The sequence below is a fragment of the Trachymyrmex cornetzi genome, unplaced genomic scaffold (assembly GCF_001594075.2).
Source record: "Trachymyrmex cornetzi isolate Tcor2-1 unplaced genomic scaffold, Tcor1.1 scaffold61, whole genome shotgun sequence".
In the NCBI taxonomy this organism is placed as follows: domain Eukaryota; kingdom Metazoa; phylum Arthropoda; class Insecta; order Hymenoptera; family Formicidae; genus Trachymyrmex; species Trachymyrmex cornetzi.
Genome location: NW_017299926.1, coordinates 3,617,984 through 3,645,547, shown reverse-complemented (window position 1 = coordinate 3,645,547; position 27,564 = coordinate 3,617,984). Strand labels below are relative to the sequence as shown.

Below are 27,564 nucleotides of genomic sequence, written 5' to 3'. Positions count from 1 at the left end.
AAATTAGCTATAGTCTTATAAAATTTAATATTAAACGTAAACTAACAATGGAAATTGGACACAGCCTAATAGAATCGAAGATTTGCGAAAATTCATCGATTAAATTTTTGCTTAAATTTTTTATAACGAAATTTACACATATAAAAAAAATAATTTGTATAAATTATAGAAAGCAACCAACAATATTTCGATGTTTGTAAACAAATTTATAAATAAATAATTAGTTCCATAAGGAATCAGAGAGAACTTCCTTGAAGTTTTTAGAGATTCATACCTTATCTTTCTTCTCATCTATTCGATTCCACTTGCGTATAGAAGGAAGCTCGATAAAAAATTAGTCTTATAATATAAGGAATCAACGTTATAAAAAGTACATTTAAACGCACTTGTTTATAGTTTTTCTTTTAAAGACGTAATAGCCAGCATTCCTACCGCTTCTGCTCAACGTGATCGGTTTTCTATCAGTACGAGTGCGATTACTGCACGAAACATTCGTGTTGTTCATTTTTACCCAAATCACATACATATTGGACGCATTAACCTTATGCGTGGTAATCGCGTTCCTGAGCACGCAGGGATCTAATTTACGAGGTGAATAACTGAATGCAGGATGGTTCATGGGCCGGACTTTCGCGCGTTTCGCACATAAACCCGTGACATAAACGTCCTCCAAATGTAGCAACGGTGTTACCAACGCTGCTTGATATAACTTAGATGCCACACCCATACTCATAACATACCCTGTACCTGATAAATAATTTGGATATGTTTTCTCCGAGTACATGTACTTGGGTGTATACCTACACAATTGAAATCATTGCCATCTTAAATTATTTTTCTATAACATTTTGCTAAATAATACAGACGAAAAGATACTTGCCATTTGTTTTTAGGATCTAATATTGGTTTAGCACTACAAATGAGAGAACCTAGAAGGGTCTCCGTTTGTGTTCTCGAACGCAGCGTTTGCAGAAGCAAGGGAATGTTTACGAACATGTCATCATCCGTTTTCATGAGGTATTTAGCTTGATCACAATTCGACGTTACCCATTTCAGTATCATGACCGACTTCAGTGTCAAATTGTTATATGTATCAAAGAAGCGTTCTTGCACAATGTCATTATACTGAGAATTTTCCTCAATAATCAAGTTCTAGAAAAAAAAAACAAATTTAGGAATATTGCAAAAGTAATTTTTTGTGTAATAACACTATTATAATAACAACGTCGTAAAGTATACTTACATTGAGTGTATCATTGTCACTTTTTCCTAGTAGAAACGCTATTTTTACTGTAGAATTGTACAAATTATCTAAGTTATATTTATTGGCCCAAGTACTCCTAATAGCGGTACGGGCCTCCTGATTTGCGACTGCCGAGCATATAATTATAAGCAGGTATGGCGGTAATAAACAGATGCCGGTAGGATTGAGAATCGATGTGTTATTCTCCGGATGAATATAAGCACAGAGATCTCTTGATGTATTATATGACCATCCAGGCAATTGTGCTGTAAATTAAATATTTGCGTCAGGTTTCTGTTAAATCATGTTAATAAAAAAAAAACAAGCATGTTATTCTTTAAATATTATTGTATCATAAGATATAAAATATTGTTCAACATTATTCTAAATTATATTATTAAACCATATTTACATTGCATCATATTCAAGGCTGTTGTGATCAGATTATAGTGTGTGCCTTCTAACAAGCGACACGGTGATCATATCATCTTTGTTTAACATTGGCAAACAACAAGGATATAATGATCCATTGCGTCATTTGTATCGCTTGTTGAAAGGCACACAGTATTATTTGTCACTTTCTTATTATTATGTAATTTCTATATTTAAAATATTTTTATGATTATAGGGGAGACCGGTCTAAATCGAACCTATTTGTTTTTGCTTTCTATAAGGCGTAAACAAAGTCCGATCGTAAAATCGAAGGTGCCTTTGAAAAGATCATTTAATTCCCTTCATTTTTGCTTGAGACCATTTTGACGTATCTCTGACCTGTGTTGAACTATAATGGAAAATGTAAAAACGTCTTTTCCGGTCCGATTTGGAACCATTGGCTCAGTTGCCGCAATTCTAGTAGCAACACATACTTAGCAATGCATGCTTAGCAAGCAACATGCCAACAACAAGACAGACACGTTGCTATCTGAGTATTTATATAACTATATAGGTATTCTTAAAGTTTCCCAAAATTATATTATCGTAAAGAATGTAAAATGATAAATATATACCCATAGATGTTACGAAGCGTGAACTGCCAAGAGGTTCTGCAGGGGATGGAGTTTCACCTAAGTTTAAGAATGGGCTCTGAGCGGAGTGGTACGCTGGCACATATAAGAGGCCCAATATGGCCAGAATCACAAATCCTATTGCCAATCGTCGAACAAAAGATGCCTTGCCTTTAACACTGCCATTACTGTTGACAGTGATTGCAGGTAAATCCTTGGGCAGTTGTCGTGATCTTTCCATCTATACAGAGAAAGAATGTGTGAGTATATCTTATATTAATTCTCCAAAAAGTATTAAATATTATTAGTACAAAAATTGAAATATATGGAACAATCTAAACATGTAAATAAGAAACCTTTCTATATATAAGGTACATTTGATTACAATTGTATGTGGACTAATAAGTTTCATGAGAATGCTATAAGCTTTAAAAAATGTGTGTTTGTTATTGATTATAATTTACCTTGAGTTTTAATATATCCTTTAACAATCGATAATGAATTAATAATAAATTTCACAGAATTCATTGTTTATCAGCATGCATGTATTGTAGATTTCGTTATACAGACTATCTATCTCGCCTAAGTTTTCATTTATTTGTAAAAAAATAACATTTTTGTCTGAGATGTAGGCTGGATATAGGCAAAAATATTATATCTATTAGAGTGCGTTTTAGATTTCACTGGTATAACTTCCACCACTAGTATAACTTCCACCACTGATACAACTGCCGTAACAAAGGCCGTTAAAAAAGATATGCTAATAATTGTTATGCTCGTGAACGCTATTGGTTGGCAGTACCTTACCATCAATCTTATCAATAACCAGTTATGTATGCAGCGGCATAAACACCATCCATCTTGCTCCAATTTCAAACATTTAAAAAGATTTAAATGGTAATAGAATCAGCCATAAAGCCTTCTCTCCTACAGTTTTAACTCTTTCCTTCATATCATAAGTACAAGCATTCCTAATTACTGTCAACACTTGCTTAATTATGGAAAATCATAATGACATCATATATTACTCCCGTGTTATACCATCACGTTTTCTCATTGAGGAACAATAGGCTCGTCCTTGACATATCAAGATTGCGTTTGAAAACATTATCCGAGTACCTTTGAGTATCATTTTATCCTTGTTGTTCACCGACTGTAAACAAGGATAAAATGATGCTCGGAGTCACTCGGAGAGTGTCTTCGAACGCGACCCAGGGGGACTATCAGTCAGGTGAACGTAATCTAATAATAATTCGCGAATTTTGAGCGTACATCTCACAACATCAAAAATATACGTAAGAAGAACAGTGCTTCTCGACTATAAGCGAGGATCGACCTGATCGCACTGGTTCCACGGTCGGGCCATGTCGCGTCCACCTGTCGCGTTTCACAGTAATACCTCAGAAGAACAAGCACAAGATGCGTAAATAAAGCGCTCACCTTTCTGCCGCGATGACTGCCTGATCACGCCGCATTTGGCGCCTCTCCATTTACCTCGTCCGCGTGAAATGACAACTCGGCTCATCGGAACATCGCGCGCCGCAAAAGCTGTGCAGGCGCGTACCACGGAGTCCACGGACAGACACAGTAAGCAGAGAAAAAGATTTCATTGGATCCCATTTGACCCCCCGACGTCCCCTTTCGCTCACCCGGCGCTCCGCGTTGTCAGTGCTGTCACACCATCGCACGACGCCGAGGAATAGGAATTATAGGTAGTCAAGTATATGTAACCGCACGCGCTGTTTCTGTTATCTTTTCCGTAATTCCTCGGTAATCGGTAACAAATAGTAGCGCAACTACATTAGATACTTGATTTCGATTTTCGATAAGATAAGGGAAAGTGACCACCCGCGAACCATGATAATCATCGTACTTGTACGGTTAAGCTGTTTTAAGTCATATAATCGATACTATCGTTCGTATCTGATCTATCAATTAAAAGATTAAAGCGATTAAAAAGCTATTATTCACGAATTACTTTCATGCAACGTCGAGCTGCACGCGACAATAAAAACGCCGTCCTACTTAATTCCTTTCGAATTGCAATAATAGTCGTATCAGCTGTAACCAACGCGACAACAATAGAAACAAACAAGTCAGATAGAATCGCGATTAACCGCGATGTGACACAATTACATTAACCGCGATATTACACAATCGTTCGATTAGAGATCGAGTAATCATTTCTCCTCTTTTTTTCGCTCCCATGGATCACGTTTCTTTATTTCACTCCGAACCACTTCGAACACAGGAAGTGCAAGGAGTGCAGATGGATCCAGATTCGTCCTGGCGAACGACTCATCGGGTCGGTCAATTTTCCACCTTGTTTTCCTCGTCGCGAATTTTCCTCTTCTTATGCTTTACAACACTTGAATCCACACAGGTTTCATTCCGGATTGTTCCGGACGTGCGAGGTGTAGCGACGGTCACAGATCTGAACGAAGCGAGTAATCTTATATTTCCATATCCTGGTATCGTTATGCACTGCTCCGAGGCAACTCCTGCGGAGTGTTATCCATCTTCGCGTCGTCTCGCGAGCTGAGACAGCACGAGTGACTTCCTGACTCGATATTAGACCGAATTGTAAGTCGCTCGGCGACGAAGGAATAGAGGGATAAAGGAGACGAGGAGCGCGAAAAACCGGTCGTGGCGAAGCAAGCACCGTTCTTCGTTCGCACTCTCTGCACCTTCGAATGCTCCGTTCTTTTCTTTTCAACATGCCCAGGAGACGAATCACTGAAGGAAGAATAAAAAATATGCGATTAGAGATTATTTCGATCAACTCGTATATGCGTGTATTTCTATGAATTTAGAATAACTACTACTAGTTTATATCAGATTAAATTAGCTTTAATCTTAGTTTAAATTTACTTTTTATTTTTTTTTCTGAATCTCATATATAATGCAATCTTCCACCATGGAGTACGGTCCACTTGGCGCATCTTATTTAATTTTTTTATTTTAAGTAATATCGGAAAGAATTAACAAGAGCCTACTGTAAGGAATAAGAGGCTAAAGAAAAATTATTTCTCTCATATCCACTTCCATCGATAAATTAACTTTGATCTCGCTCTAACTTAATTTCATCTTTTTCTAAATTCTAAGAACTAAAAGAAGGTAAAAAGTAAACGGAATGTACATAAGCTAATCTTCATTCGTAGAAATGGATTTACTCACACTTTGATTAATTTAATCGGCAACTAGCTGATTAGTAAGTATAATATGTATAATTCAACGTAAAAGTCTTGTTAATTATATATAGTTATATATTGTAAAAAATTGACATATTTTATGTATAATTATGTATAATTATATGTAAAATATCTCCATATATATAACATTTTTATATATAATTCATTACTGTCTCTAATCCCTTTTTCGTGTGGTAATCTTTCTTAAATCATAAAAATTTTAAAAACTCATCCGTACTATGTATAATATATTAAATAATTAGAACTATTGTTTAGATAACCTGAGGAAAAATATGTTATATCTAATTATATATAATTATACAATATAATAATTATATATAATTATATATAATTATATACAGTTATATATAATTATACAAAAAATTAACATATTCCACACAGCACTTTGCACTGTAAATATATATTAGATACATAAATTTTGAAATGTTGCTATATTGCAAATATGTAGCAATACGTATGATTCATGTATTAGATACATGTTTAATACCAATAAACGTCCGCTTCGTATACGTAATGTATGTTACGTATTTTATACGTATCTGACAATGTGAATAGTATGTACTGAATACGTATGTGGATATATTTGATATTTGTACTTTTTATATTTTTATTTGATTTATTACCTATAAAAATCAAATAAAAATATGAAAAGTACAAATATCAAGTATATCCACACACGTATTTAGTACGTACCAAACTATAATTTGATAAACTATAATAATAATAATCAAATTAAACATACATAAAAATACTTAATCTTTAATGTAGTTCTAACCCAGATAACACAAACACTTTCAATAAATATTCTATAAACATTCGTTGAGAATATTAAAATAATTTTGCAATGTATTAAAAAATATTCTATAAACATACACAGAATATCAAAATGAAATCAATTTAAATATTCCAGATAGGTCGGAATAAATATTCTTTTTCATATTCTAAGAATATTCAGAGAACGTATTCAATATAAAGAATATTTACAAAATATATATTTTCTCTAAAACTAAGGAGTCTATTCTGTAATTTATCTCATTCTAAGCAAACAACGTGATATGAGAAATTGATAATAATGGGTGCCTTCCAACAAAACAGACACACGTACCTACATGACACGGTGTGACACAGCTAGCTGTGCATCGCATTATATTCTTGTTGTTTGTCAATGTTAAACAAGGATGAGATAATCACTGAGTAGTACTGAGTCGCTAATTGTTAGAAAACACCCAATATTTATTATTTTTATTAGTATATTCTTTTATTTTGTTTTTCTTATTAATTTTCATCTGAACTTACCTTTGGTTTAATTGCGTAAACTCACACAGCGTGTTCTTTTCAGTGGCACATATTGACAGTGTTGTGTTATTTTGATGATGCGAATGGGCGCGAATGCCGCGTGAATGGCAATTATACAATTATTATATATATTATATATATTTAGATATGTAATATTTTTCCCCGGGAAATTTCCTGATAGCACACTTTATTCGAGAGACGTTTTGGCGAACGGTAATTCTTAGGACATAGAGATATCCTCTGAATGTTCTTTAGAAAACGTCCTTTGGAGATCTCTATGCTATTCGGGTTATAATCGTCGATTAAATAGAGGGCATTTAGTCAAAATCATTTTATTCGAACTCGTATATCAATGAAAAAAAAAACTAATGAATATGAATCCATCAAGAACAAGAAAATCAAAATAATGTTAATTTAATATCATTAATTGCGAATTATTGATTAAATTTTTATGGCATTTTTTGTCATGATTTGATTAATATATACTTATATATAACGTACATTTTATTATTTTATTGATTTTTTTGTTCTCCTTGGGAAGAAAAAGAGCTGTTTTAAAAACAAAAAGGAAGACGTACGAATTTTTCGTGAATACTTGTCAGAATAATTTTCCCTCGATCGGATTATTGCCTTATCCCTCGCTACTTTTGTACGTTCCTGAATGCATGTCCACTTCATTTTAAGTACAGAAAGTGTCGGAGAGTGCAGGCGAACAAGTAGTTACATGAACTTACACGTAGTCAACTAGTCAAGTAGAGCGAATTCTTTTGATTTTTTAAATGTCAGCTCACTGACAGATAAATTGACAGCCGTTGATCGATAACCTCGGAGAGTTTATCCATGCTCAATTAATTATCAATTAACGTATACACTACGAAGAGTTTCCAACTTGCCAAAGAAAAATAATGAGAATTAAAATGTCGAAGCACAGTTGCGGTAGTAGAACATAACCTCTCGCGTCCTAATGACCGTGCGTTTCGAACGTAGTGACAGGATTACCGTAAGGTTCAGTGACGCCAATTGATTTCGGATTCACAGACATGATTAAAGCGATCCTAGTCTTTAATAATCATGGGAAACCTCGTCTCTCCAAGTTTTATCAGTACTTTGTAAGTATATCTCAATGCTGCTCGTTTTGGACTTCTCTTCTGCTTGTCACTTGTAAATTCTGCGAATTAAATCCTTTTATTTATTGAGATATAATAAAAACTAATAGTGGAGACGACATGTGGTGTAATTTCTACGTCGATATATCTATCGAATGTATCACAACACAATAGGAACATGAAAACATATGGATCGTTGCAATACACAATACATTTTCTGTTTTAGAACGAGGATATGCAGCAGCAGATAATAAAAGAGACATTTCAACTTGTCTCGAAGAGAGACGACAACGTGTGCAATTTCTTGGAGGGTGGTAGCCTGATTGGCGGGTCTGACTACAAGCTGATCTATCGACACTATGCAACGCTTTACTTTGTATTCTGCGTCGATAGCTCAGAATCAGAGCTGGGAATCCTAGACCTGATACAAGTCTTCGTCGAAACTTTGGACAAATGCTTTGAGAATGTGTGCGAGCTTGATCTTATTTTTCACGTGGATAAAGTTCATTACATACTTAACGAGTTGGTGATGGGTGGTATGGTTCTCGAGACCAACATGACTGAGATTCTCACGAGGATCGAGGATCAGAATAAGTTGGAAAAACAAGAGGTAAGTACAGGTTGCTTATAATCCCTAATGTTATCTTAACTGTGATCTCATTTCCTGTGAATTTGTATCCTTGATTTAGCTATACTGAATAAATCTCTGTTCTATTTAACTGAACTTCTTCTATGGTTTATTTCTTTTTTTTTCCTCCAATATAAAGAGAAAAGGAGGAATAAATCTGGTACAAGAAATTTAGCTAAAAATAATAAGTTTCATGTTATAATGTGATAAAACTATGACAAGATCACAGGATTGTTTCGATCTGTGCTCACAATGTATAAATTTTTATAATTTTTTTACATCCAAATTTTTATATCATGCCCATCTCATCAGATAGAACGCTTATATGTTTCAAGCTAGTACTGCTAATTTTGCAATGTGTTTATTTTCTGTCACTGAGCTTTAATACATTAACTACCTAAGCAGTCTGTTGAGCTATGCATGCATACTGGTACAGCGATCTGTAGAACATATTTGATATGGTGACAGGTAGGACTGATTGACATAACATCAATTTTAGGGGACTTACAAATCTGGGCGGTCTTGCTCACCCCGTCCGTTTGTCCTTCTGGGACCTCCTCCTTAAGTAAATCGGCAGTAGCAAATCAGGCCACTTTATATAATCGTACTTCTGTGCGAATTCATTCTTTTTATATTTCTTTTTTTAAATATTTTATCCAAGAAAGCGCCAAATCCTTTGTATTTAGCTTCATAAAGCGTAAGCGTTTGCGTAACACGCATGGCGATGCAATTTTGTTTTGTAATTAGCCACTGCATAAACCAAGTGCCTTCATAATGTAAATGTCGCTTTGTAAGGATAATAAATGTCAACGCCGTGTTGTCAATGTTGTCATCCGTCATTTGCCTTCGCTCCTTGTAGCTAAAATTACAGCCCTTACATTTACTCAGCCTTCCTAAAACTTGTCCGTTCTCCACACTTCTTCGATCCATATGATGTGTGCAGGCGGGAATCACAGCAGCGCCCGCGCGTGCTGTCTCAGCAGTGAAGAACATGAATATACCGCAACAAATAAAGGATATGAAACTGCCTGACTTGCCGCAAGCCATAAAAGACCTCAAATTCTGACCAGCCGTCACATCGTTGGCACCCAGCTGACTGGTCTCTTCTGTCATCCCGAATGTAACTGACACCACCGTCGCACCGAGGACACTTTTCCCCTCCCTTCAAGCAAGCGAGAATGCACCAATGCTGCCTGCTACCTCTGCGTATATCCCGTCTCAACGATACCAGAGTTAAAGATCATGGATGAATCATTATCTTTTTTGAGTCACGGTTCTTCCGGTAAGAAAATACGAACTACGAGAGAAACTAATTTTGAGGAGTTTCTAAACCAGAAAAGAAATCGAACAAGATGAGAAAATGTTTCTTAAATTTTTTATATATGATAAGAGATATTAAAATGATATCAACTCTACAAATTCAGCTATAGTATTGGCAACTTTTCGATTGTCTAGTAGTCTAGCTCCACGTTCTATTACATGTAAGAAAGACATGTTATTCACTGAAAAGCATTAATGTTATATTGTAATAAAAATATATTTAATAAATAAAATAGCACTATTGTAAATGTGTATTATTTTTTACAAAATTATTTCTATATTGTTTTGAATGTGATGCACATTCAAAAATATATCATATTTTCTTCGTGTCAACTCTTGCGACTTCTTTACAATTCCACATAATTCTAATCATTCTTAATTTAAATAATACATATGACTAAAAAGTATTAAAAAAAGAAATTATAGTGATTGCGTGTAAAAATGATCTTATTATTTTAAGCTTAGAGCGACACTGTCCAAACAACACAAAGACCAAAATTGGGACAGATTTTTTATTGGACTTTGTGTTGAACTGGGTACTAATACATGTTCTCAATAAAGAATTACTATTACTTTTTAGATATGGCCAATTCATTTCTAAGAGTCGTCCATATGAAGCCCGCTCCTTTCTCCGTGAGAGGAGGTGGATAGGGACTGTTTTTTAACTTGAAATAATCCGATGGAGCGTGCATTACAAATTCCATGCACTCTAATTTACGAGGTAAATCTTCTTCTGGTCCAATTAAATATGTCTCAGGAATGAAACCTTCTTCTGGTGGAGGACTAAAAGGTACATCAGTTAACATTAATGCCCATTTCCACCAATATAGATTAACTTTAATCTCGGTTCAACTTACTCTTCGTCTTTTTCTAATCTTTAGAACTAGAAAAAGACAAAGAGTAAGTTGAACCGAGATTAAAGTTGATCTGCGTTGGTGGAAACGGACCTAAGTCTGTTCATTTTAGCTGTTCATTTAGCTTCTTGCACAGTTCTCTTTTTTTCTCCGTGAAAAAAAAAAGGAAAGATGAACTGTGCAAGAAATTGAATTAAAAGGATATGCATATTGATAAATATTGTTACAAAATTATCATAATCTCATGAAGTTAATGGAATAAGGAGCCTCACCTCGCTGTGGTGGGCAATAACCAGGTAATGGCGGCGCTCTTTTCGCAATACTGGTCCGTCAACAAACCACGTATCTGAGCATAATAAATACCACCGTCTACATCCTGTAGAGAGACTACATCTCCGACTTGAAAATACGTGCCCTTGTAAAATACAAAGTTGCTGGTGGCTGGAGTCGCAGTAGCTGTAGGTGCCTTCACTGGCTACAAATACATTTAAACATAAACAGTCGTACAATGATTCCACATATTTCTATGAGAGACTGTAGGTACTTTCCAGCAAAAAAGGCAGGTAACACAGTGAATCATTATATTTTTGTTACTAATGTTAAACAAAGATGAAATAATGACTGACTTTTGTTGAAAAACATCAACAGATGATACAACATAGACTTTCCATTTAGACCCGGTTGTTCCACCTTTTGGTAAATTTACCTGTTGGGTAAGTAGCAAGATTATCCAATCACATGCGCGAAAATTGCCAGATTTACCTAATAGGTAAAATTTACCAAAAGGTGGAACCGGCTCTATGTGACACAAATTAAAACAAATTGTCTCTGTTATTCATTAAATGCTAAATAAATGATGTTTGTGTTGATTTGTATCATGGAAAATATCTACTATGATTATCATCTTTATAATATTGACAAACAAGAATATAATGATTCACTGTGTTACAGGGTTGGTAAAAAACATATTTTAAACGTGTTTTAAACAGTTTAAAACATGCTTAATTGATGTTTTTAATATGTTTTAAATATGTTTTTTTATAGTATTGTTTAAAGCATATTTGAAGCATTAAAAACATATTCAAGAAGAAATACAATGTTTTATTCTTAAAAAAAAAAAAAAAAAAAATAGTCTTTACCAACCCTGCTGTGTTACACCAGACTACGTTCGATTTTGCTTATAAGCATCATTTGTTCTTGTTTAATATTTATTCTGCAAATACAATAGAATAGTAAGCCTTAAGGAATTGACCATAATGGGCCTTCTACAATAAGCTGCAAGTCAGAAGTTCTAAGCGATCTTAATAGCTGTTCTATAATGTGCTTTTTGTTTCCTGTTTCTTGCTGTTTGTCTCTTGCTTTCTCGATCAAAAAGGCAAGAAACAGAGACAAACAGCAAGCAACAGGAAACAAAAAGCACATTGTAGAACAGCCATAAGTCATAATCGGTGAAGTTGGCCAATAGCCAACTTGAACGATTTGGTTAAGACTGGTTAAGACTTCTGACTTGCGGCTTATTGTAGAAAGCCCATAAGTCCGGATCTACAATAAGTGTTTTAAACCTTAAGCCATAAGAAATGGACGAATCACAGTCGATTATTCTCCTCGCACTCGATTATAATTGGTCAATTTCTTACGGCTTAAGGCTTAAATTACCTATTGTAGATCCGGACTTAAGACCGCAGCACACACTCTTGCATAATGCATAGTGCATAAAGCAACCAACCAATCAAAATTCTTCTTTTCCACGGAATGGGAGGAAAGGAAAGATTTTGATTAGTGATTCGCTTATGCACTATGTATTATGCGTTATGCAAGAGTGTGTGCTGCGGCTATTATTCTCACATTTGACTGTGATTGATTAATTTCTTAAGGCTTAAGGCTCTATTGTGTTTGCAGGGTTGATAAACAATAAGGATGAACTGATGATTACATCATGAGTGTGAAAACGGAACGTATCCCACATCTTTTGCTGGAAAGCATCTACTGCCACATCATTGTGGCAAAAATGGGAAGACATCTTCCACTCGCTCACCGTTTTCTTAAACAGATTCCTGCGACCTTTACCCTTGGGTACAATTCTATGTGGCCCTATCGCCTTTGTGTTACAATATCTCGTGATCCGCGTGCTCCTTCTAGGCTTCAGCGAGCCACTCCTGTCCTCCTCGTCTGTCTTTGAAGACGTGCTCGCCTCAGCATTCCGTTCGTCCTCCAAACAAGCATTGCACAAATTTCCAGCGTCAGTCGAATGCCATAGAGGGGTCTCATGTGTCCCGCACCTGACGCATTTTGGTTTGCTGCCGAGCGGCATCGGATTTCTCTCAAGTCGGCCTCAGAGAGTCCATAAACAACAATGAATTTTCCTCTAGCGATTGTTTACCTCTTCTAATACTCTGATCGCTGATTTCAGCCGTCATGTCGTGTTTACGTGCGCGTCAATACGCGTTTCTTCACGTATGTCACGTGTTTTTACTCATTTTTCACTTCAGTACCGGTCAGTCGGCGCACGCACTGACGCACCTCGCCAGAGGTGTGTTCAGATTCCCACTCGAGTGTTCCGTAGATCTTAGGCCGGTATTCATAGTCGAGTCTTATTTCAAGACCGTCTTATGGTACGTTTCCACTGAGCGCGTCACGCGTCGCGTCGTCCATCACGTCACGACGCGACGCGAAAAAGAGAAAGAGAGGGGTTGTGTACACATATAAACTTCACTCTTTCTTTCTTTCGCGTCGCGTCGTGACGCGATGGACGACGCGACGCGTGACGCGCTCAGTGGAAACTCAGCCTTAAGTAATATCTTAAGACTCTAATGCAGCCTTCTGATTGGTTCGTGACTTCTTAAGACCGTACTTAAGACAGTCTTGAATATGAGATCTGACTATGAATACCGGTCTAAAGCCTTGTATCCACGATGCTAGAAATCGGTCCGAGACCTCGGATGAAGAAAGAATTGACCAATCGCAATGGTCATGTGATCAAATTGTTCAAATGTGATTTGTAAAGGGTCCTCTACATAGAAGTCCTAAAAAACGGTCGTGGAGTCTTAAGTCGTAGGAAACTGACCAATTCCAATCGAGTATTCTCCTTATATTTGATTGTGATTGATTGGTTTCCTACGACTTAAGACTCCACGACCATCTACGACTTCTATGTAGAGGACCCTTTAATTTTTTTCTCTGTCATCACGTTGCTTACACTTTTTGCACTCAGCATTTTCGCTTTCTCTTTTGTCAACGCTTAAATATATATCTATCTCATTTTAAGTTTAAAAATTTTGGGGGATTTTAAACAATACGAACAGACCAATTGGATTGACTGTACAAGTTATGCTGCATGAAATAACAGTCTTAGGCTGGAGTCCCATGAGGTGTATTTACCGCGTATCGCGTAACCGCGTAACCAATCAGAAGCGATCCGCTGTTGTGATTTCGCGTTTTACTGATTATTGATTGGTTACGCGGTTACGCGATACGGGGTAAATACACCTCATGGGACTCCAGCCTTAATATTATTATTGCGAAAGGCTTTGTTCACAATAGAAGGAATAAGGAATTAGGAATAAAGAATAAATTATTTTAATCTATCAGAAATCGGATACACCGGAATACACGGTTTCTAATAGGTTGAAATCGTTTATTCTTTATTCCTAATTCCTTATTCCTTCTATTGTGCGCAGGACCTAACTATTATTAAAAACATTAAAACTAAAAACAATATCGAGATCCACCTCATCCTCTTAGCTCGTTCATCTCGTTAATTTCTCCTATATATTTATGTATATACATCAGTCTATAGTGACTTTATGTAAATCATAGCCAATCATATGAACATGAAATTTCACCGCATAACGAAAATTCGAAGACGCGTGCGATTCGATGAATTTCATACGCGCGTCTCAGGATCTGATAGACTCAAATTAATTATTACGTGGATACGCACTTGCCATGTCGTATATAAAATTTATTTTGCAATCGTTTATTTTGTTTCATATATTTCAGATCCAAATAAACGTTTAATTCATTGTCGATAAATTTCTCTGTGAGGAAATTAAAGAAAAAAAATACAAATTTATACAGTTACAAGTTTGTCTCGTACACAAATTTTTTTTCCTCGCTTAATAAATTATAAATATCTGAATAATTATATTTTGCAGATGTACTATATGTTACTAAATAAAAAGCTGAACCATCGTAAGCGGTCAACAAATTTAATACCACGCGCTCGCGCGAATAACAAAGCAATTTGCTTTATTAATCTGATGGATTACGCAACACGGATGAGCGTAAAATTGTCTCGCTCGGTGAGGCTGTGAAGAAAAAATGAGAGAGGAACAGAGAGAGAGAGACGGGTTTACTCTTTGCAGCGATGTTACATTTTGCAACGAGCAAAGACCGCATACAGTTTATATCTCGCGTTACGCCTCTGTAATATCGATCCTGGAGGCGGCCAGTGGACATGCGTTTAGCGCTTTTAACTTCATTGTGACAGGTGCCCTGTCTGGGGTATCCTGTTTGAAGTGTCTCGTCAGCAGGAGCACTATGTCGAGCGCGAAAACATAATGTGACATCGCCTCGCGACGCGTAGAGCTCACTGGAATCACGGCAGCGAAGAATCATGTGCCGTGTGGGTGCTCGTTGATGGAGCGACGAGGCACCGCGAGGGCCGTCGACTAGTGTCTGGAACATGTGCCTTTGCTACGAGTGAGTACGAGAGAAATGATGATTGCGTTTGCAAAATCGTCGTCCGAGCGAGAGACGCGAAGGAAAAGTCATAAAACCGCAAACGATGTTCCGCCCGTCCGATGTACAATTATAGAGCATTAATTAGAAACGAACTTACAACTAGAAAGATGTTAATTGGAGTTAACGATTTTAATGTATATGTATATTTAGTAGGAGGGATCTCCGGCTTGGAGAGAGCGTCAATTTGTTTTCGCTTGATTGATTTATTGTTATAGTGAATAATTTAATAAGGGGTTCATTGGCTTGGGGTAATGGATTAAATAACGGCTCGCCACCCACATGAGTCATAACGGATAAATTATTATTAAATATAGCTATTTTTGTGTCGGTGGGACGTTTGATATTGGATATATTTATTAATATGTTTCAGAGTCATTTAACTCTTCAGTGAACGCGGCGTGTTTGAAATATATGACAGATGATAAGAATTTTAAAACAAATGACGATCGGACTCGGCAGTGTAAAATTTTTATAATTTCCTTTTATATACTTGATATCTTAGTAATGTGATGACGTTAATATTATTTCGCATTCTATAAAATTTTTAATTTCCTCGTTATGTATTTGTTTTTGTTCTCATAATGTGATGAAATTTACGCAGTTAAAATATAATCGCGTGTTCTAAGATTTTTAATTTTTCCTTACTATTTGCTTAATCTATTTACTTACACCTTCATAACGCGATGAAATTTACGGTTAATATGATTTCACATTCTATAAAAATTTCTAATTTCCCCTTTGTATACTTATTTTATTTATAACATAATAAAATCTACGTGATTAGTACTTAGTCATTGTAGTAATTTTTCATGTTATAGAATTAGAATATTTGCGCTATCAGTTTCATATGATTTATATGACTTTCGTTCGTTTCTATCAATTTAGATTAATTATAGTTTAATTTATTTTTTATCTTTCTCTAATTGTAAGAGTAAAAAAAAGGATAAAGGGTAAATTAAACGAAGATTAATTCTTCACTAAGAGAAAAAAATGTTTGCAATTACTATAATTTAATTACAATTTAAACTCATTTTTTGGACAATTACAGTGAGAGCAAAAAGTATTACATATACAAGGAAAATTTTTTTATAAAAAAGTCTTATTTGTAAAAAATAAATTAGCAATTTTATACAATAAATATATTCCGTTCTAACATAAGCAAACGAGCTTTGCATATATTTTTGATTTTAGAAGCTAAATTTCTCGACTCTACGAATACTTTTTGAAGATCCAAACAATAGAATTTTTAATTTTCGCTTATTTTTGAGATGATATATTTTCTATAATTAATACACATCTTTTCGATATATATCATTTTAAGAAACATACAGCCTATTGTATTTTTTATGAATAAATTGTTAATTATCCAGCAAGAAATGATCGTCATTTAAACGTCGAATTGACCTCGAATTGGTATCGAGATCATCGTATCGATATCGATTCGATATCAATTCGATGACTCATTTTTCACTGGATAATACTTACTTTTTAAAAATAAAGTTTTTTAAAAAATATTTTCTCTGTACGCGCGAATACTTTTTGCACTCACTGTATGTATTTATAATTATTTTAACTATGCAAATATAGTCTATACTATGTTGTGCTTATAATAACAGTCTCACACGTTGCTTGAAAATCTTTAGCTTTTTCTTAACATATTTTTTAGTTACTATAATACATAGTAAGCAAATTAAAAAAAAATTGTTTACTGTTATAATTGCGATTTGCGCATTTACTGAATAAAAATGATTATTTTATTTGCCTCTTATATCTTGATATTTTACTATTAATATTTAAAATTATAATTTATAATACAATTCTTTTATATTGAAAGGACTATACATATATATATATATATAGTTATTATTACTGATATTATAGCAATTGTAACTATAAAAATGGAGCTTGTAATCATAATTAATTTATCATAATTAATTTATGATGCAGTATGGTCACAAATACTAAACATTTTTCTCAGTGTTAGTACATATAATTAGGTCATTCGTGTTCTGCGCATTTCTTTTCTTTGAAATATTAAATGCGTTCTGTAAAATATATGATGCGCATGATCATTTTATCCTTGTTGTTCACCGAATATTAAATGATAAGGCTGAAATGATAATATCAAACGTTCGAGTATCTTTTAAGATCGTAATATGAATATATAACAACATTTGTTAATAGACTAATGTATCAAACGCATTATGCGTTTTACAGAACCAGGAAATTGGAGCATCTGTTATCTAAAAATGTCTTTACCTTTTCTTTATTTTTAATGTACAACGTTACAAATATTTTCTAAAGGTGTTAAAATATATGTAAAAATTACTTAATAATTTTTGTATTCTTGTAAAAGTGAAAATTAACGCAGAACACAAACGATTCATTCTATTAAAAAAACTGGAACATTAAGTATACACATTAAAAGAGTTAATCTATAATACATTAACAGAAATGGATATTTTAAATATTGTTATACAAGTCTTTAACCTCGCGTATGAAAAAGGAGCGACAATACTTTATTTAATTACGTGCACGTGTCCAATGATCTTTCCTTATATATAATAAATATAATATGCATATCGTTACGATCGGATAAATTTGTGCGTTAAAATAAATATAACGGCATGTGTACACAAACAGCTGTATATTTTTATTTATCGCGTGACATTACAATTCCATTTCGAACGTATCATTTGTTCTGCGATGGAACTTACGCTATGCCCTTATCTGATTAATTATACACAACCGATAGCAAATGCTTTGTATATAGCGAGCTACTTTTTTTTACAGCCGCGATAATGATCGCGGTTGTAATATTTGCGTTTATTTTATTCATAGATAAAACAGATAAGTACAATCGATGTTTACTTTAATGTACACGTCAACGTCAACGATAAAATTCTCACTGTCTAAGTTTGATACTAATTCTGTTTTTATTATATGTTGAAAAAAATTGCCATTTTATTCGTAGTAAATTCTGAAGAATAAAAAATAGCATGATCGATGTGTACACTGTTGGTCATTAAAATTGCAACATCAAAAAACTTATGAGCTGATATCAAAGCATTTATATGGTGCATTATTTATGATACACAGGGTTTAAAATAAAAGTACAGCTTAGTATTTTTATTAGAAATACAGCTTATTCTTATATTTTACTATGACCTATATATTCTACAAATTTCAATTTAATATAACGCGATTTTTTTATCGTTGCAATTTTAATGACCAGATAGATAACTGAAGAAATTATATTAATGTAACTCTCAGAACTTCTCATTCGCGTTCTGAAAATTAGGCAACTCCGTTTTGATTCGAGATCGAATGATCCTATTTTAATAACGAAATTGCGCGCGGTATTTAATTATCATTCGGCGATTAATTCCTACAGAAATATAGATAACGTTTCTGAACGTGGAGTTATCAATTATGGCAACGAAACTAATATACGTGGTGAATCGCGATAAAATGTCTTCAACGACGCGCGGTCAATGCCAAGGGCTGCCTGACTTTTAGAAACTTTAGAAACCCGCAGCCTTTGTACGTATGCCCACCTGTAGAACAGTTAGTCGATTCAGGGCACATGTATTATTGAGAAACGCGTGCACATGCAGTTCATGAGTGTTTGAAAAGCGAAGGTTAAAAGTGCCTCTCGTGCCTCGTTACCTTACGACATTCCTACGTGACAACTATGGACAGAATATATATCTCTAGCGAAGGAATACATTAATTCTAAAGATACCTATGACAAATCATAATCATTTGATACCATCGAGGTTAAATTATAATGATATGACTTAAAATATAATGATATGATACCGTGGCTCGTCGATATTCTGACATTCAGTATCTGACGTGGAAGTCTATCGTATACAATTCCATTTCTAATCGAATAGACGGTTTCACCTGCGGTAATATTAATTCATCCGTCGTTGTTAAATGTCAACAAAAGAGGTAACATATAATTCGAACTGTTCCTATTGATAAATTAAAAAATTACGTAACACGCGCCTTTTCATTAAAGTATAGATGACATCAGCTTGACTTTGAGAAGTGACACAGCTGATTAATATTTCATACGTCTTTACAGCTAAGAACCCCGTTAATCTGAAAAAACATGACTGCCATAGGCGACGTGCAAGCCTTGCAGACTTTGACAGTTTATACCAGCGATGTAAACAGCGTCGACTTCGCCGGTGATTGCGTTCTGGTAACGGGATCCGGGTAAATATCGGTTATCGATATGCACACATTTCCGCGGTGTACTGGGTTTTCGCTGTGTATTAAGAAGTCAGAATCATCTTCTCTCTTTTAACACACAGGGACAAACGCGTCCGGGTTTGGGAATGGCAGCCTGGCAGTGGCTACGTGGAGGCTTACTTTTCACCCCTAATGGGGCACAAGTATGGCGTTACTTCAGTCAAGGTCAGCCCTCAGTCCACTATGTTGGCCACCTCCAGCATAGACGGTACCACGCTGCTCTGGAATTTGCGCGTAGGTTTAAAAATATAGAAAAATACGAACACGCTTTGTAATACGGTTAGTGAAAAAAAAATTTATTGTGTATCATTAATCTTTGAAATTGCAAACTAATGGTACACAATGAATTTTTTGTATATATCTACATATGGAAGTCAAAGCGAGTTATTGTAGTTGATGCGCACACGTACGAGTAAAATGATAAAAGAAATAGAATCTCCTGGTAAATGTTTTTCTCAGATTTTTTTATATGATTTTTTTAAAGTTTTTATATAGATTTTAGAATGAAAAAAAATTTTTTTTAATTTGATAACTCTTTAGAACGTTTCTTAGTTTTTATACAGATTGGAACATTTTTTAAAAGTGCCAAGGAGTCTACATCTTTTCTATAATTCTTTATATATATAAATTTTGAAATATTCTAAGATTTCTTGTTCTATAATTTCTGATAAAAAAGTTCAATGTATTTTTTCAGAAATTATAAAATGAGAAATCTTATATGAAAAATTCACTTATATGAAAAATGAGAAAAGACGTAGTCTTTCTCAGTACTTCTGAAAAGTTCTACTTCATATAAAAACTTTGAGAAAAATTTTCGCCAGGATCGTTTTACATAAAAATTAAGTCACGTGAAAATCTAAAATCATAAATCATTTTTTAGCGATTATTGTTTTGGGTTAATGTAAATTTATATAATTTCGAAGACGGGAACGAAGATACATACTATGGTGCAAGTGGGCGGCGAGGCGGTGAGAGTCTGCAGATTTTCCCCGGATTCGACGTTACTCGCGACCGCTGGAGATAACGGGCAAGTCTGTATCTGGGATTTGGTTCATCGTAATTTAATCAGGCAAGATCTTTTACAGAGGATATATAATGTTCTTTTTTATAAGAAGTTTAATGAAAAGTATGTTGTAATTCAAGTTTTAATCCTTAATTTCTTTTTGCAAAATAATATTAGCCCTTTCTTAATATCCTAATTTGCGTTTCGATTAAGATACGATGAGACATTGTATTTCGACTTGTAGATGTTTTCAAAAGCACGAGGGTGCTGTGCAAAGCCTGTCCTTCTCTCCGGATTCGAGCTGGTTGATCACTTCATGCACGTTGGGTGTCCTAAAGCTGTTCTCCACTGCCGAACTGATCGACACTTGTACCTCTAGCAATCAAGACATCGCCGAACTCGTCTCGATTGATGATGCTCACGACATGGGAGTAGTTTGCTGCGACTTCTCGACGTTCCAAGAAGTCACATGTACGTAGGCATTCCGGATATACTATTTTGAACAAATGGGATATATAAGAATTGCTGTGCGTGATAAATAACGTTATTATCGCAGGTAACGAGCCATATACCAAGCTTTATCAACTGGTCACGTGCGGTAACGATCACGACGTGAAGTTGTGGGAAGTCACGGTGAGCCAAAATAAGTGCGAGGCCCAACCCTCTACTGCCACTGTACAGCTTTGTAGAGTGATGGAAAAGCACAGCAGTGCCTTAACTTGCGCCCGTTTTAGCAGCAACGGATTATATATTGCCAGCTGTGGCCTCGATAAAACGGCAGTAATTTGGGAGGCGGTAAGAGACTCGTCTTGGAGGAAAAATCAACTATTCAAACCAATTTTTTATTAATTTTTAATTGAATTTTAGAGCTCAGGAAAGATTGTGACAGTAATCTCCGGTCACAATAGATATATAGCTTGCTGCGCTTTTTCACGCGACGGAAGCTTATTAGCGACAGGTAATATTTTTTGTATTTCCGAAAAAGTTTATGATTTGTTTCTCGATAATTGGCATTTAATATAATTACAGGCTCTAATGATAAATCCGTAATTGCGTGGGACTTGACAGGGAACTTAACTATCGATTCGGAACTTTCAAAAAATATTGGAACAAAGTGGTTCGTGAATGACCCTGAAAAAGTAAGTGATAAATGATAATTTCAACAAAAAATAACATTAACGAGGTTCTCCGTTTTAGAGTACTAAGCACGAACACGATCTAATGAAAAATGTAGAGACATACGCTAATGAAGTAAGATTGATTCAAAGATTGGAGGAGCACAACGGTGCGGTGAACAGCGTTGCCTTCCATGGAAATAATCTTTTAGCTTCAGCATCAGGGTAAGTCTTTGAAACTGTAAAACCAGTAACACAATTATGCAATTTTTTTTTGTTTGTAGTGATAAATTAGTGCGCATTTGGAGCGTCGAAACGGAAGAGGAGGATGGGGAGGAAGGGGTGATTAAAATACAGGAAAAATCATTCAGTCCACTCGACGCTCACACCTACAGCGTCAATTACGTGGAATTTAGCCCATGCGGTTCAATGCTTGCCTCCTGTTCTCTCGATGGAACAACTTTAGTTTGGAACACAGAAGTAACGAATGTTTTTTTGCGAATAACATCGTATTTTTAATTTCTTACTAACAACAGTTTTCTGTTAACAGACCGGTGATCAAGCAAAATCCTCTTTTGTCAATTCTGGGGCAGGCATCCGTGTGTGTCGGTGGTCACCTGATGGCACGAAGATTGCCACCGCTGGTGACGACGAGAAGACAATGTTATGGGACATGGAAACTATGGATCAGTTGCAGTACGTACGCGTCAATATATATATAACAGAATAAGTAATATACATATATGTATATAGAATATATTATAAATTTAACATTATATATTTAATTCATAAAAAATTTAATAAAATTTTTTCGAAAATTAGAATCTCAAACGAGAATGCAGACTTTGATGAAGTTTAAAATAATAAATTTTGACAATATAATATATTATAGGACCGTATATGTGATAATACAAACTATAGAAATTAAAGCCTTAAACGGTCTAGCCGGATCTTAAATGCTTGTATGATTCTTGTGTGAATTTATATATTAATATAAATATTTTTCGCAATAAGAATTAATTATTTACAGATTTTAATATGTTATTCAATATTATTAAGATTGTTTCGAAGATGCAAATAAACATTAAAAATTTGTTAAATTGCAATTAGTAGCAGTCAATTTAACTAGTGATATTACTGCGGTAGTTTAGTAGAATTAGCGTTTTCAAGGCCGAAAAATCATTTCGGCACGCGTTTCTGGGGACTACATACGTAGTATATAAATTCACGCAAGAATCATACAAGCATTTAAAATCCAGCTAGACCGTTTAAGACTTTGATTTCAATAAATTTTGAGTTACAAATATATAAATATAATCTAACTAAATAAAAAGATCATTTTTTGTACAGTGAATATATATATATATATATGTATACATAATTTAATGCGTCTTTTACAAGTAACTTGATAGACTTATTTTTCTATTTTTAATAGTTAACAATAACACTGTTCAACAAATTTAATTTTTTCTAGACCACAAACGGGACTAGTGGTTCTTATAGATTTTTGGTCTCTGAAAACGAATATTCGTAAATATAATTGCTTTATCGCGTCAGGTTTTTGAGAAAATTGATACTAAAAGTGCTAAAAATGACATTTTTTTATTCTTTTGAGCTTATTTTTTTGAAATATCTCGGAAACCTGACCTGATAGAGCAATTTCATTTACGGATTCGTTTTCAGCAACAAAAAATCTATAAGAATCACTTAGTTCCGTTCGTGGTCTAAAATCGGTGTCGGATAGTGTAATTTGTAGAGTTAACAATAATCGTTAGGCAATTTTACAGTGTCTTCGAGGGTCATGCCGACGCGATATCGGCCCTTGCGTTTACGCATGATTCCCGATATTTAGTGACCGCGTGTAACGAAGGCACCTGGCGTCTGTTCGATACTCTGGACGAGAAAAATGGTTCCGAAGCATTGATGGTTTGTGACGCGAGTCACGATCTAGGTGTCCAAGGATGTGACTTCAGTCCTACTCCATGTTCTTTGATGTGCAGTTCATGTAGGAAAAACTATTTTAATTATTATTATCTTTAATCTTCACGCACATATTATCTTACAAAAATCTTTATTAAATAATGCAAAAATCAACGACTGTTTGCAGCAAGGGACACAGACGTAAATCAGCAAATATATTTACTAGCAACGTGCGGCAACGATTCGTTAGTTAAACTATGGCATATAATTATTCCAAACGATCCATTATCCGATTCGGATAGCATTAAATTAAGCAACATTGGAAAGAGTTACAAGGAGAAGAAGTCCTTAACCGGACACGGTGGAAATGTAATGTGTGTCCGTTTCTCGCCCGTCCACGGAGAAGTTATAGGTAGCGTCGCGACTGATAGAACAGCTCGTATATGGAGCGTGGTAAGCAACCAAAGCAATTGTACACTTGACACAAAATATATGAGAACTTTTTCACAAAGATCAATATATTATGCGCTTTCAGTTTTCCGGAAGTTGTTTATATGTCCTAGAGGATCATGATAGTCTTGTTACGTCTTGCGCATTTTCCGAGGACACATCATTCTTCGCTACAGGTCTTGAACTGTTATGACTCACACCTATTATAACACAATATTATAAATTTGTATACATAACTCTTAACTATCAAGTTGTTCTTGTATAAATTGTTTATATTGCAAATTTTGTTTCTATAAATTTTACATATTTTAAGTTTAACTAAAAATTCATTTAGAATTTATTTATCGTCACATTTTACATAATCAGTATCATTTTATCATTAATAATAATTTTTTTAGGTGCATTGGACAAAACTGTCTTGGTTTGGAAAGTGCCGCAACAGTTGGTGTCACAAAGTAATTTAATGGATAGCTTGAGAAACAAGAAGAAGAGGGTCAGTAATTAAACAAATCGATTTTAGATTATGCGAAATGAACGAAATATGCGTGCGTAAGTTGAATATTTGATAAAATTTTGTTGTTCAGGTTGCGGATTGGAAACTATACGACACTTTGAAATGGTTGAACGACATTGAATTATCCAGACTGTCCAGGAAAGTGCTTGCTTTGGGACTGACAGGACGACATTTGCTATCCGTATCAGAAAATGAACTAATATCTCGGTTGGAACTTGAAGATGACGAAGAGGTGCAATACATAATATTATGATGACTTTAGCCACCTCATTATATCGAACTCCTTATAAACTAAAAATCTTTATAGGCTATGGAAATATTAAAAAAACAATTATATTGGCTGAAGCGTGAAGATTGCAATATTATGGAGAATATAGACGAGTGTGAGATTCCTCATGAATTTTTGTGTCCTATAACGCACGAGATAATGAAAGAACCTGTACAGTGCTCAGGTAAAAATATCACACAAAAATCGCTTTTTTATAAAAAATTATTTCGAAAAATTTGTCTTAATAAATTTAATTGTGTATAATTATTATCTCTAGATGGATTTACTTATGAAAGGGCAGCTATAAATGAATGGTTCCTATGTGGAAAATATACTAGTCCGATGACGAATGAGCCGTTACACGATACTTCTTTTACTCCGAATTTCGTTCTCAGAAATGCTATATTCACTCTACTTCATGGAGAAGGACCACAATAGTAATGGCATTTTACACATTTATGAAAAAAAAACAAAAAAGAAAAAACAGAGCACGCGTTAATAATTTATGATACACGATAAGCAATTTTATTCTACGGTACGTTAGACATTCAAGATTCAGTGGTTTTAACGCAATAAGATTCGTTCTCTTTACAAGAATCGAAAGAAATTCGAACATCGATCGGTATCTGCGGACCAATTACACACATGTAAAAATATAAAAAAACTTACAATTAATAGATTTTCATAATTAAAAATAACCGCGAAAGGATACCGCGTGAAGCCGTTAAGAAGGAAGTTACAACTCTTGATCTTTTACTAATGCTCGTTTCTACCGTTGTAATTTAATTTTAATTTTAATCTTGATTCAACTAATTCATCTCTTTCTCTAGTTCTAAGAATTAGAAAAAAATGAAGAATAAGTTGAACCGAGATCAAAGTTAATTTACATCGATTGATAGAAACGGACATCAGAGGAGTTTGAAATTGGAGATATGCTTAGAGAGAACACATTTTAATAATTAAATAGCATTGTCATAACTTTTATCGAGAAGCGGTATGTATCTAAAAACCGCCGAGCGATCGATATTGGGAAGCAATGTTTAGGAATGAATATTGTCGAAGGATTTCCAAATATTCGATATAGCGCGTGTACAATGCACGTAATAATCCAGATACCTGATGCAAAGCAACAAGTACAAGTTTACAAAAATTTATGGACAATCTTCGAGAGTTACAGATATATAGTGAAGGCGCTGGTCTAATATTACAGAGTAGTCGAACATACATACATACATATATAATATACATGTAATTAGAAACATATCGAGAATATACGGATTTTATATCGGTTCTAGGCATAAACAGAATTTACAAGTTGTCGAATTTAGTCGGACATGGCGTGGGTTTTTATCGCTCTCTTTTGCATCTCCATTCCAAAGTTTTTATAACTCAAGTAAGTTGCGTTTTTTCAGTCAAAAATTCTTGTGTTATCGGATGAAAATTTTATAATTTTGTAGGTACAAGCCATTCTTAATATTAAGAGTATTACAGCTAATTTCAAGTCTAAGATTACATTGACAGAGTTAACTTTGTATCAAAGAAGGATATTTAGGATTGTTTAGTATCGAAGAAAATTATTTCCGTAGCTTTTTGACTATTTCTTTAGACACTAAATGGTCCTAAGATGATTTTCTGCTAGGATGCAAAGTTGCAAATGTTTATCTTATAATTGTTGAAACTTTTAAGTAATGAAAACAATTGAAAACTAAGTTTTCAATTTAGTATAAATATAAACAATTTTGCGCGCTATAAATACATTTTAGAATGAATATACAGCAGTATAGAAATATTTGTGCCTAACAACGAGGAGTTATCATATTTTTCGAGATATTAAAAAAATATCTCGATTTTCTAATGTATAGCATTATATCATATTTCTCATCTCAATATTTATTTTCTAAAATATAACTTTGTAATATATTACAGAAATACGTTTAACGTATGTAACTTGCGTGTGATAAGAATGTTACTTTCTATTTGCAAATATTAAGCTGCAATATATTAATTGTTGATATATTTTATTTATTTGTAACACTGACATCTAACAAAGAAAAGTTTCTTTTTTAATATGTCAATTGTTATCGATAGCAAGCATAGAGTGTTTGTATGTGCGTTATTATTAATTGTAAATGCTGTGGATTTTGTTATACACTTTTTAGAAATCGACGATATAAAATATAACTAGCTATAATCATTTTATAATAATACTGTATTAACTCTTACAGTATAGTCTTAAGTGTTATAAATAATAATTACGAAAACTGTATAAAATTGTAACAAATGACAAGGTATACATGTGTATCGCTTGAAGGAACGTAAACCATCGATTTCTCTTTCTGAGAAATCAGTCACAGGTGATTAAAAAACTCAATCGTTTCTAATCAGCGTTTACGCACACAGGTTTTTACATGATTTCTACGAATTTTTAATCACTTATTACGGACACGGTTTTGTAATTGTGTGTCTTCAAATTGTCACTCGAATTCAAAGTCTGTATTTCTGTGATATAATTGAGAAATCGTTTCTTGTTGTGTGTGTGTGTGTGTCAGAAGAATGCGATTTTTAATGTATCGCGATCGAGAATGATATGTTTAGAATCGCACTATCGAGAAAAGTCCGACGCAA

The 27,564-nt window shown here is 34.3% G+C and overlaps 4 protein-coding genes across 6 annotated transcripts; 2 read left to right on the top strand and 2 right to left on the bottom strand.

Annotated features, from left to right (window-relative positions):
• Nucleotides 1-257: 257 nt before the first annotated feature.
• LOC108766727 (beta-1,3-galactosyltransferase 1) lies at nt 258-3,897 on the bottom strand. The gene is made up of 5 exons (XM_018516216.1): nt 3,688-3,897; nt 2,251-2,488; nt 1,244-1,509; nt 881-1,152; nt 258-800 (listed from the first exon to the last, which is right to left on the bottom strand). Exons 2-5 carry the CDS (start codon nt 2,486-2,488, stop codon nt 377-379), a joined length of 1,200 nt encoding a protein of 399 aa, XP_018371718.1. The 5' UTR covers nt 3,688-3,897; the 3' UTR covers nt 258-376.
• A 3,600-nt stretch (nt 3,898-7,497) lies between these two features.
• Nucleotides 7,498-10,044, top strand: or (AP-3 complex subunit sigma-2 or). Of its 2 annotated transcripts, none has more exons than XM_018516217.1 (3): nt 7,498-7,864; nt 8,088-8,471; nt 9,433-10,044. In XM_018516217.1, exons 1-3 carry the CDS (start codon nt 7,796-7,798, stop codon nt 9,553-9,555), a joined length of 576 nt encoding a protein of 191 aa, XP_018371719.1. In that variant the 5' UTR covers nt 7,498-7,795; the 3' UTR covers nt 9,556-10,044. The 2 variants fall into 2 exon arrangements, with proteins under 2 accessions (XP_018371719.1, XP_018371721.1); XM_018516219.1 differs by lacking the exon at nt 9,433-10,044 and adding an exon at nt 8,989-9,415.
• A 192-nt stretch (nt 10,045-10,236) lies between these two features.
• LOC108766672 (GATA zinc finger domain-containing protein 1) lies at nt 10,237-13,162 on the bottom strand. Its single transcript, XM_018516095.1, has 3 exons — nt 12,699-13,162; nt 10,936-11,138; nt 10,237-10,592 (listed from the first exon to the last, which is right to left on the bottom strand). Exons 1-3 carry the CDS (start codon nt 12,972-12,974, stop codon nt 10,379-10,381), a joined length of 693 nt encoding a protein of 230 aa, XP_018371597.1. The 5' UTR covers nt 12,975-13,162; the 3' UTR covers nt 10,237-10,378.
• Nucleotides 13,163-15,038: 1,876 nt separating this feature from the next.
• LOC108766742 (WD repeat, SAM and U-box domain-containing protein 1) lies at nt 15,039-26,696 on the top strand. 2 transcript variants are annotated; one of them, XM_018516242.1, is made up of 18 exons: nt 15,039-15,364; nt 19,500-19,633; nt 19,732-19,903; nt 20,593-20,738; nt 20,917-21,143; nt 21,229-21,467; nt 21,540-21,630; nt 21,702-21,811; nt 21,870-22,012; nt 22,072-22,267; nt 22,338-22,483; nt 23,575-23,792; nt 23,895-24,160; nt 24,243-24,333; nt 24,556-24,650; nt 24,742-24,903; nt 24,979-25,123; nt 25,217-26,696. In XM_018516242.1, the coding sequence occupies exons 2-18, from the start codon at nt 19,527-19,529 to the stop codon at nt 25,375-25,377; spliced, it is 2,715 nt and encodes a 904-aa protein (XP_018371744.1). In that variant the 5' UTR covers nt 15,039-15,364; nt 19,500-19,526; the 3' UTR covers nt 25,378-26,696. The 2 variants fall into 2 exon arrangements, with proteins under 2 accessions (XP_018371744.1, XP_018371745.1); XM_018516243.1 differs by lacking the exon at nt 19,500-19,633.
• Nucleotides 26,697-27,564: the final 868 nt, after the last annotated feature.

Excerpts from the sequence above, each read along its gene's own strand:
- or (XM_018516217.1), top strand. The coding sequence starts at position 7,796 with ATGATTAAAGCGATCCTAGTCTTTAATAATCATGGGAAACCTCGTCTC. Across the intron at positions 7,865-8,087 it reads CCAAGTTTTATCAGTACTTT|AACGAGGATATGCAGCAGCA; the intron begins GTAAGTATATCT and ends TTTCTGTTTTAG. Across the intron at positions 8,472-9,432 it reads ATAAGTTGGAAAAACAAGAG|GCGGGAATCACAGCAGCGCC; the intron begins GTAAGTACAGGT and ends TGATGTGTGCAG.
- LOC108766727 (XM_018516216.1), bottom strand. The coding sequence starts at position 2,488 with ATGGAAAGATCACGACAACTGCCCAAGGATTTACCTGCAATCACTGTC. Across the intron at positions 1,153-1,243 it reads GTGACAATGATACACTCAAT|AACTTGATTATTGAGGAAAA; the intron begins GTAAGTATACTT and ends TTTTTTTTCTAG. Across the intron at positions 801-880 it reads TTAGATCCTAAAAACAAATG|GTATACACCCAAGTACATGT; the intron begins GCAAGTATCTTT and ends TCAATTGTGTAG.
- LOC108766742 (XM_018516242.1), top strand. The coding sequence starts at position 19,527 with ATGACTGCCATAGGCGACGTGCAAGCCTTGCAGACTTTGACAGTTTAT. Across the intron at positions 19,904-20,592 it reads CGCTGCTCTGGAATTTGCGC|ACGGGAACGAAGATACATAC; the intron begins GTAGGTTTAAAA and ends ATAATTTCGAAG. Across the intron at positions 20,739-20,916 it reads GTTCATCGTAATTTAATCAG|ATGTTTTCAAAAGCACGAGG; the intron begins GCAAGATCTTTT and ends TTCGACTTGTAG.
- LOC108766672 (XM_018516095.1), bottom strand. The coding sequence starts at position 12,974 with ATGCCGCTCGGCAGCAAACCAAAATGCGTCAGGTGCGGGACACATGAG. Across the intron at positions 11,139-12,698 it reads GGAATCTGTTTAAGAAAACG|CCAGTGAAGGCACCTACAGC; the intron begins GTGAGCGAGTGG and ends ATGTATTTGTAG. Across the intron at positions 10,593-10,935 it reads TTATTGCCCACCACAGCGAG|TCCTCCACCAGAAGAAGGTT; the intron begins GTGAGGCTCCTT and ends TGTACCTTTTAG.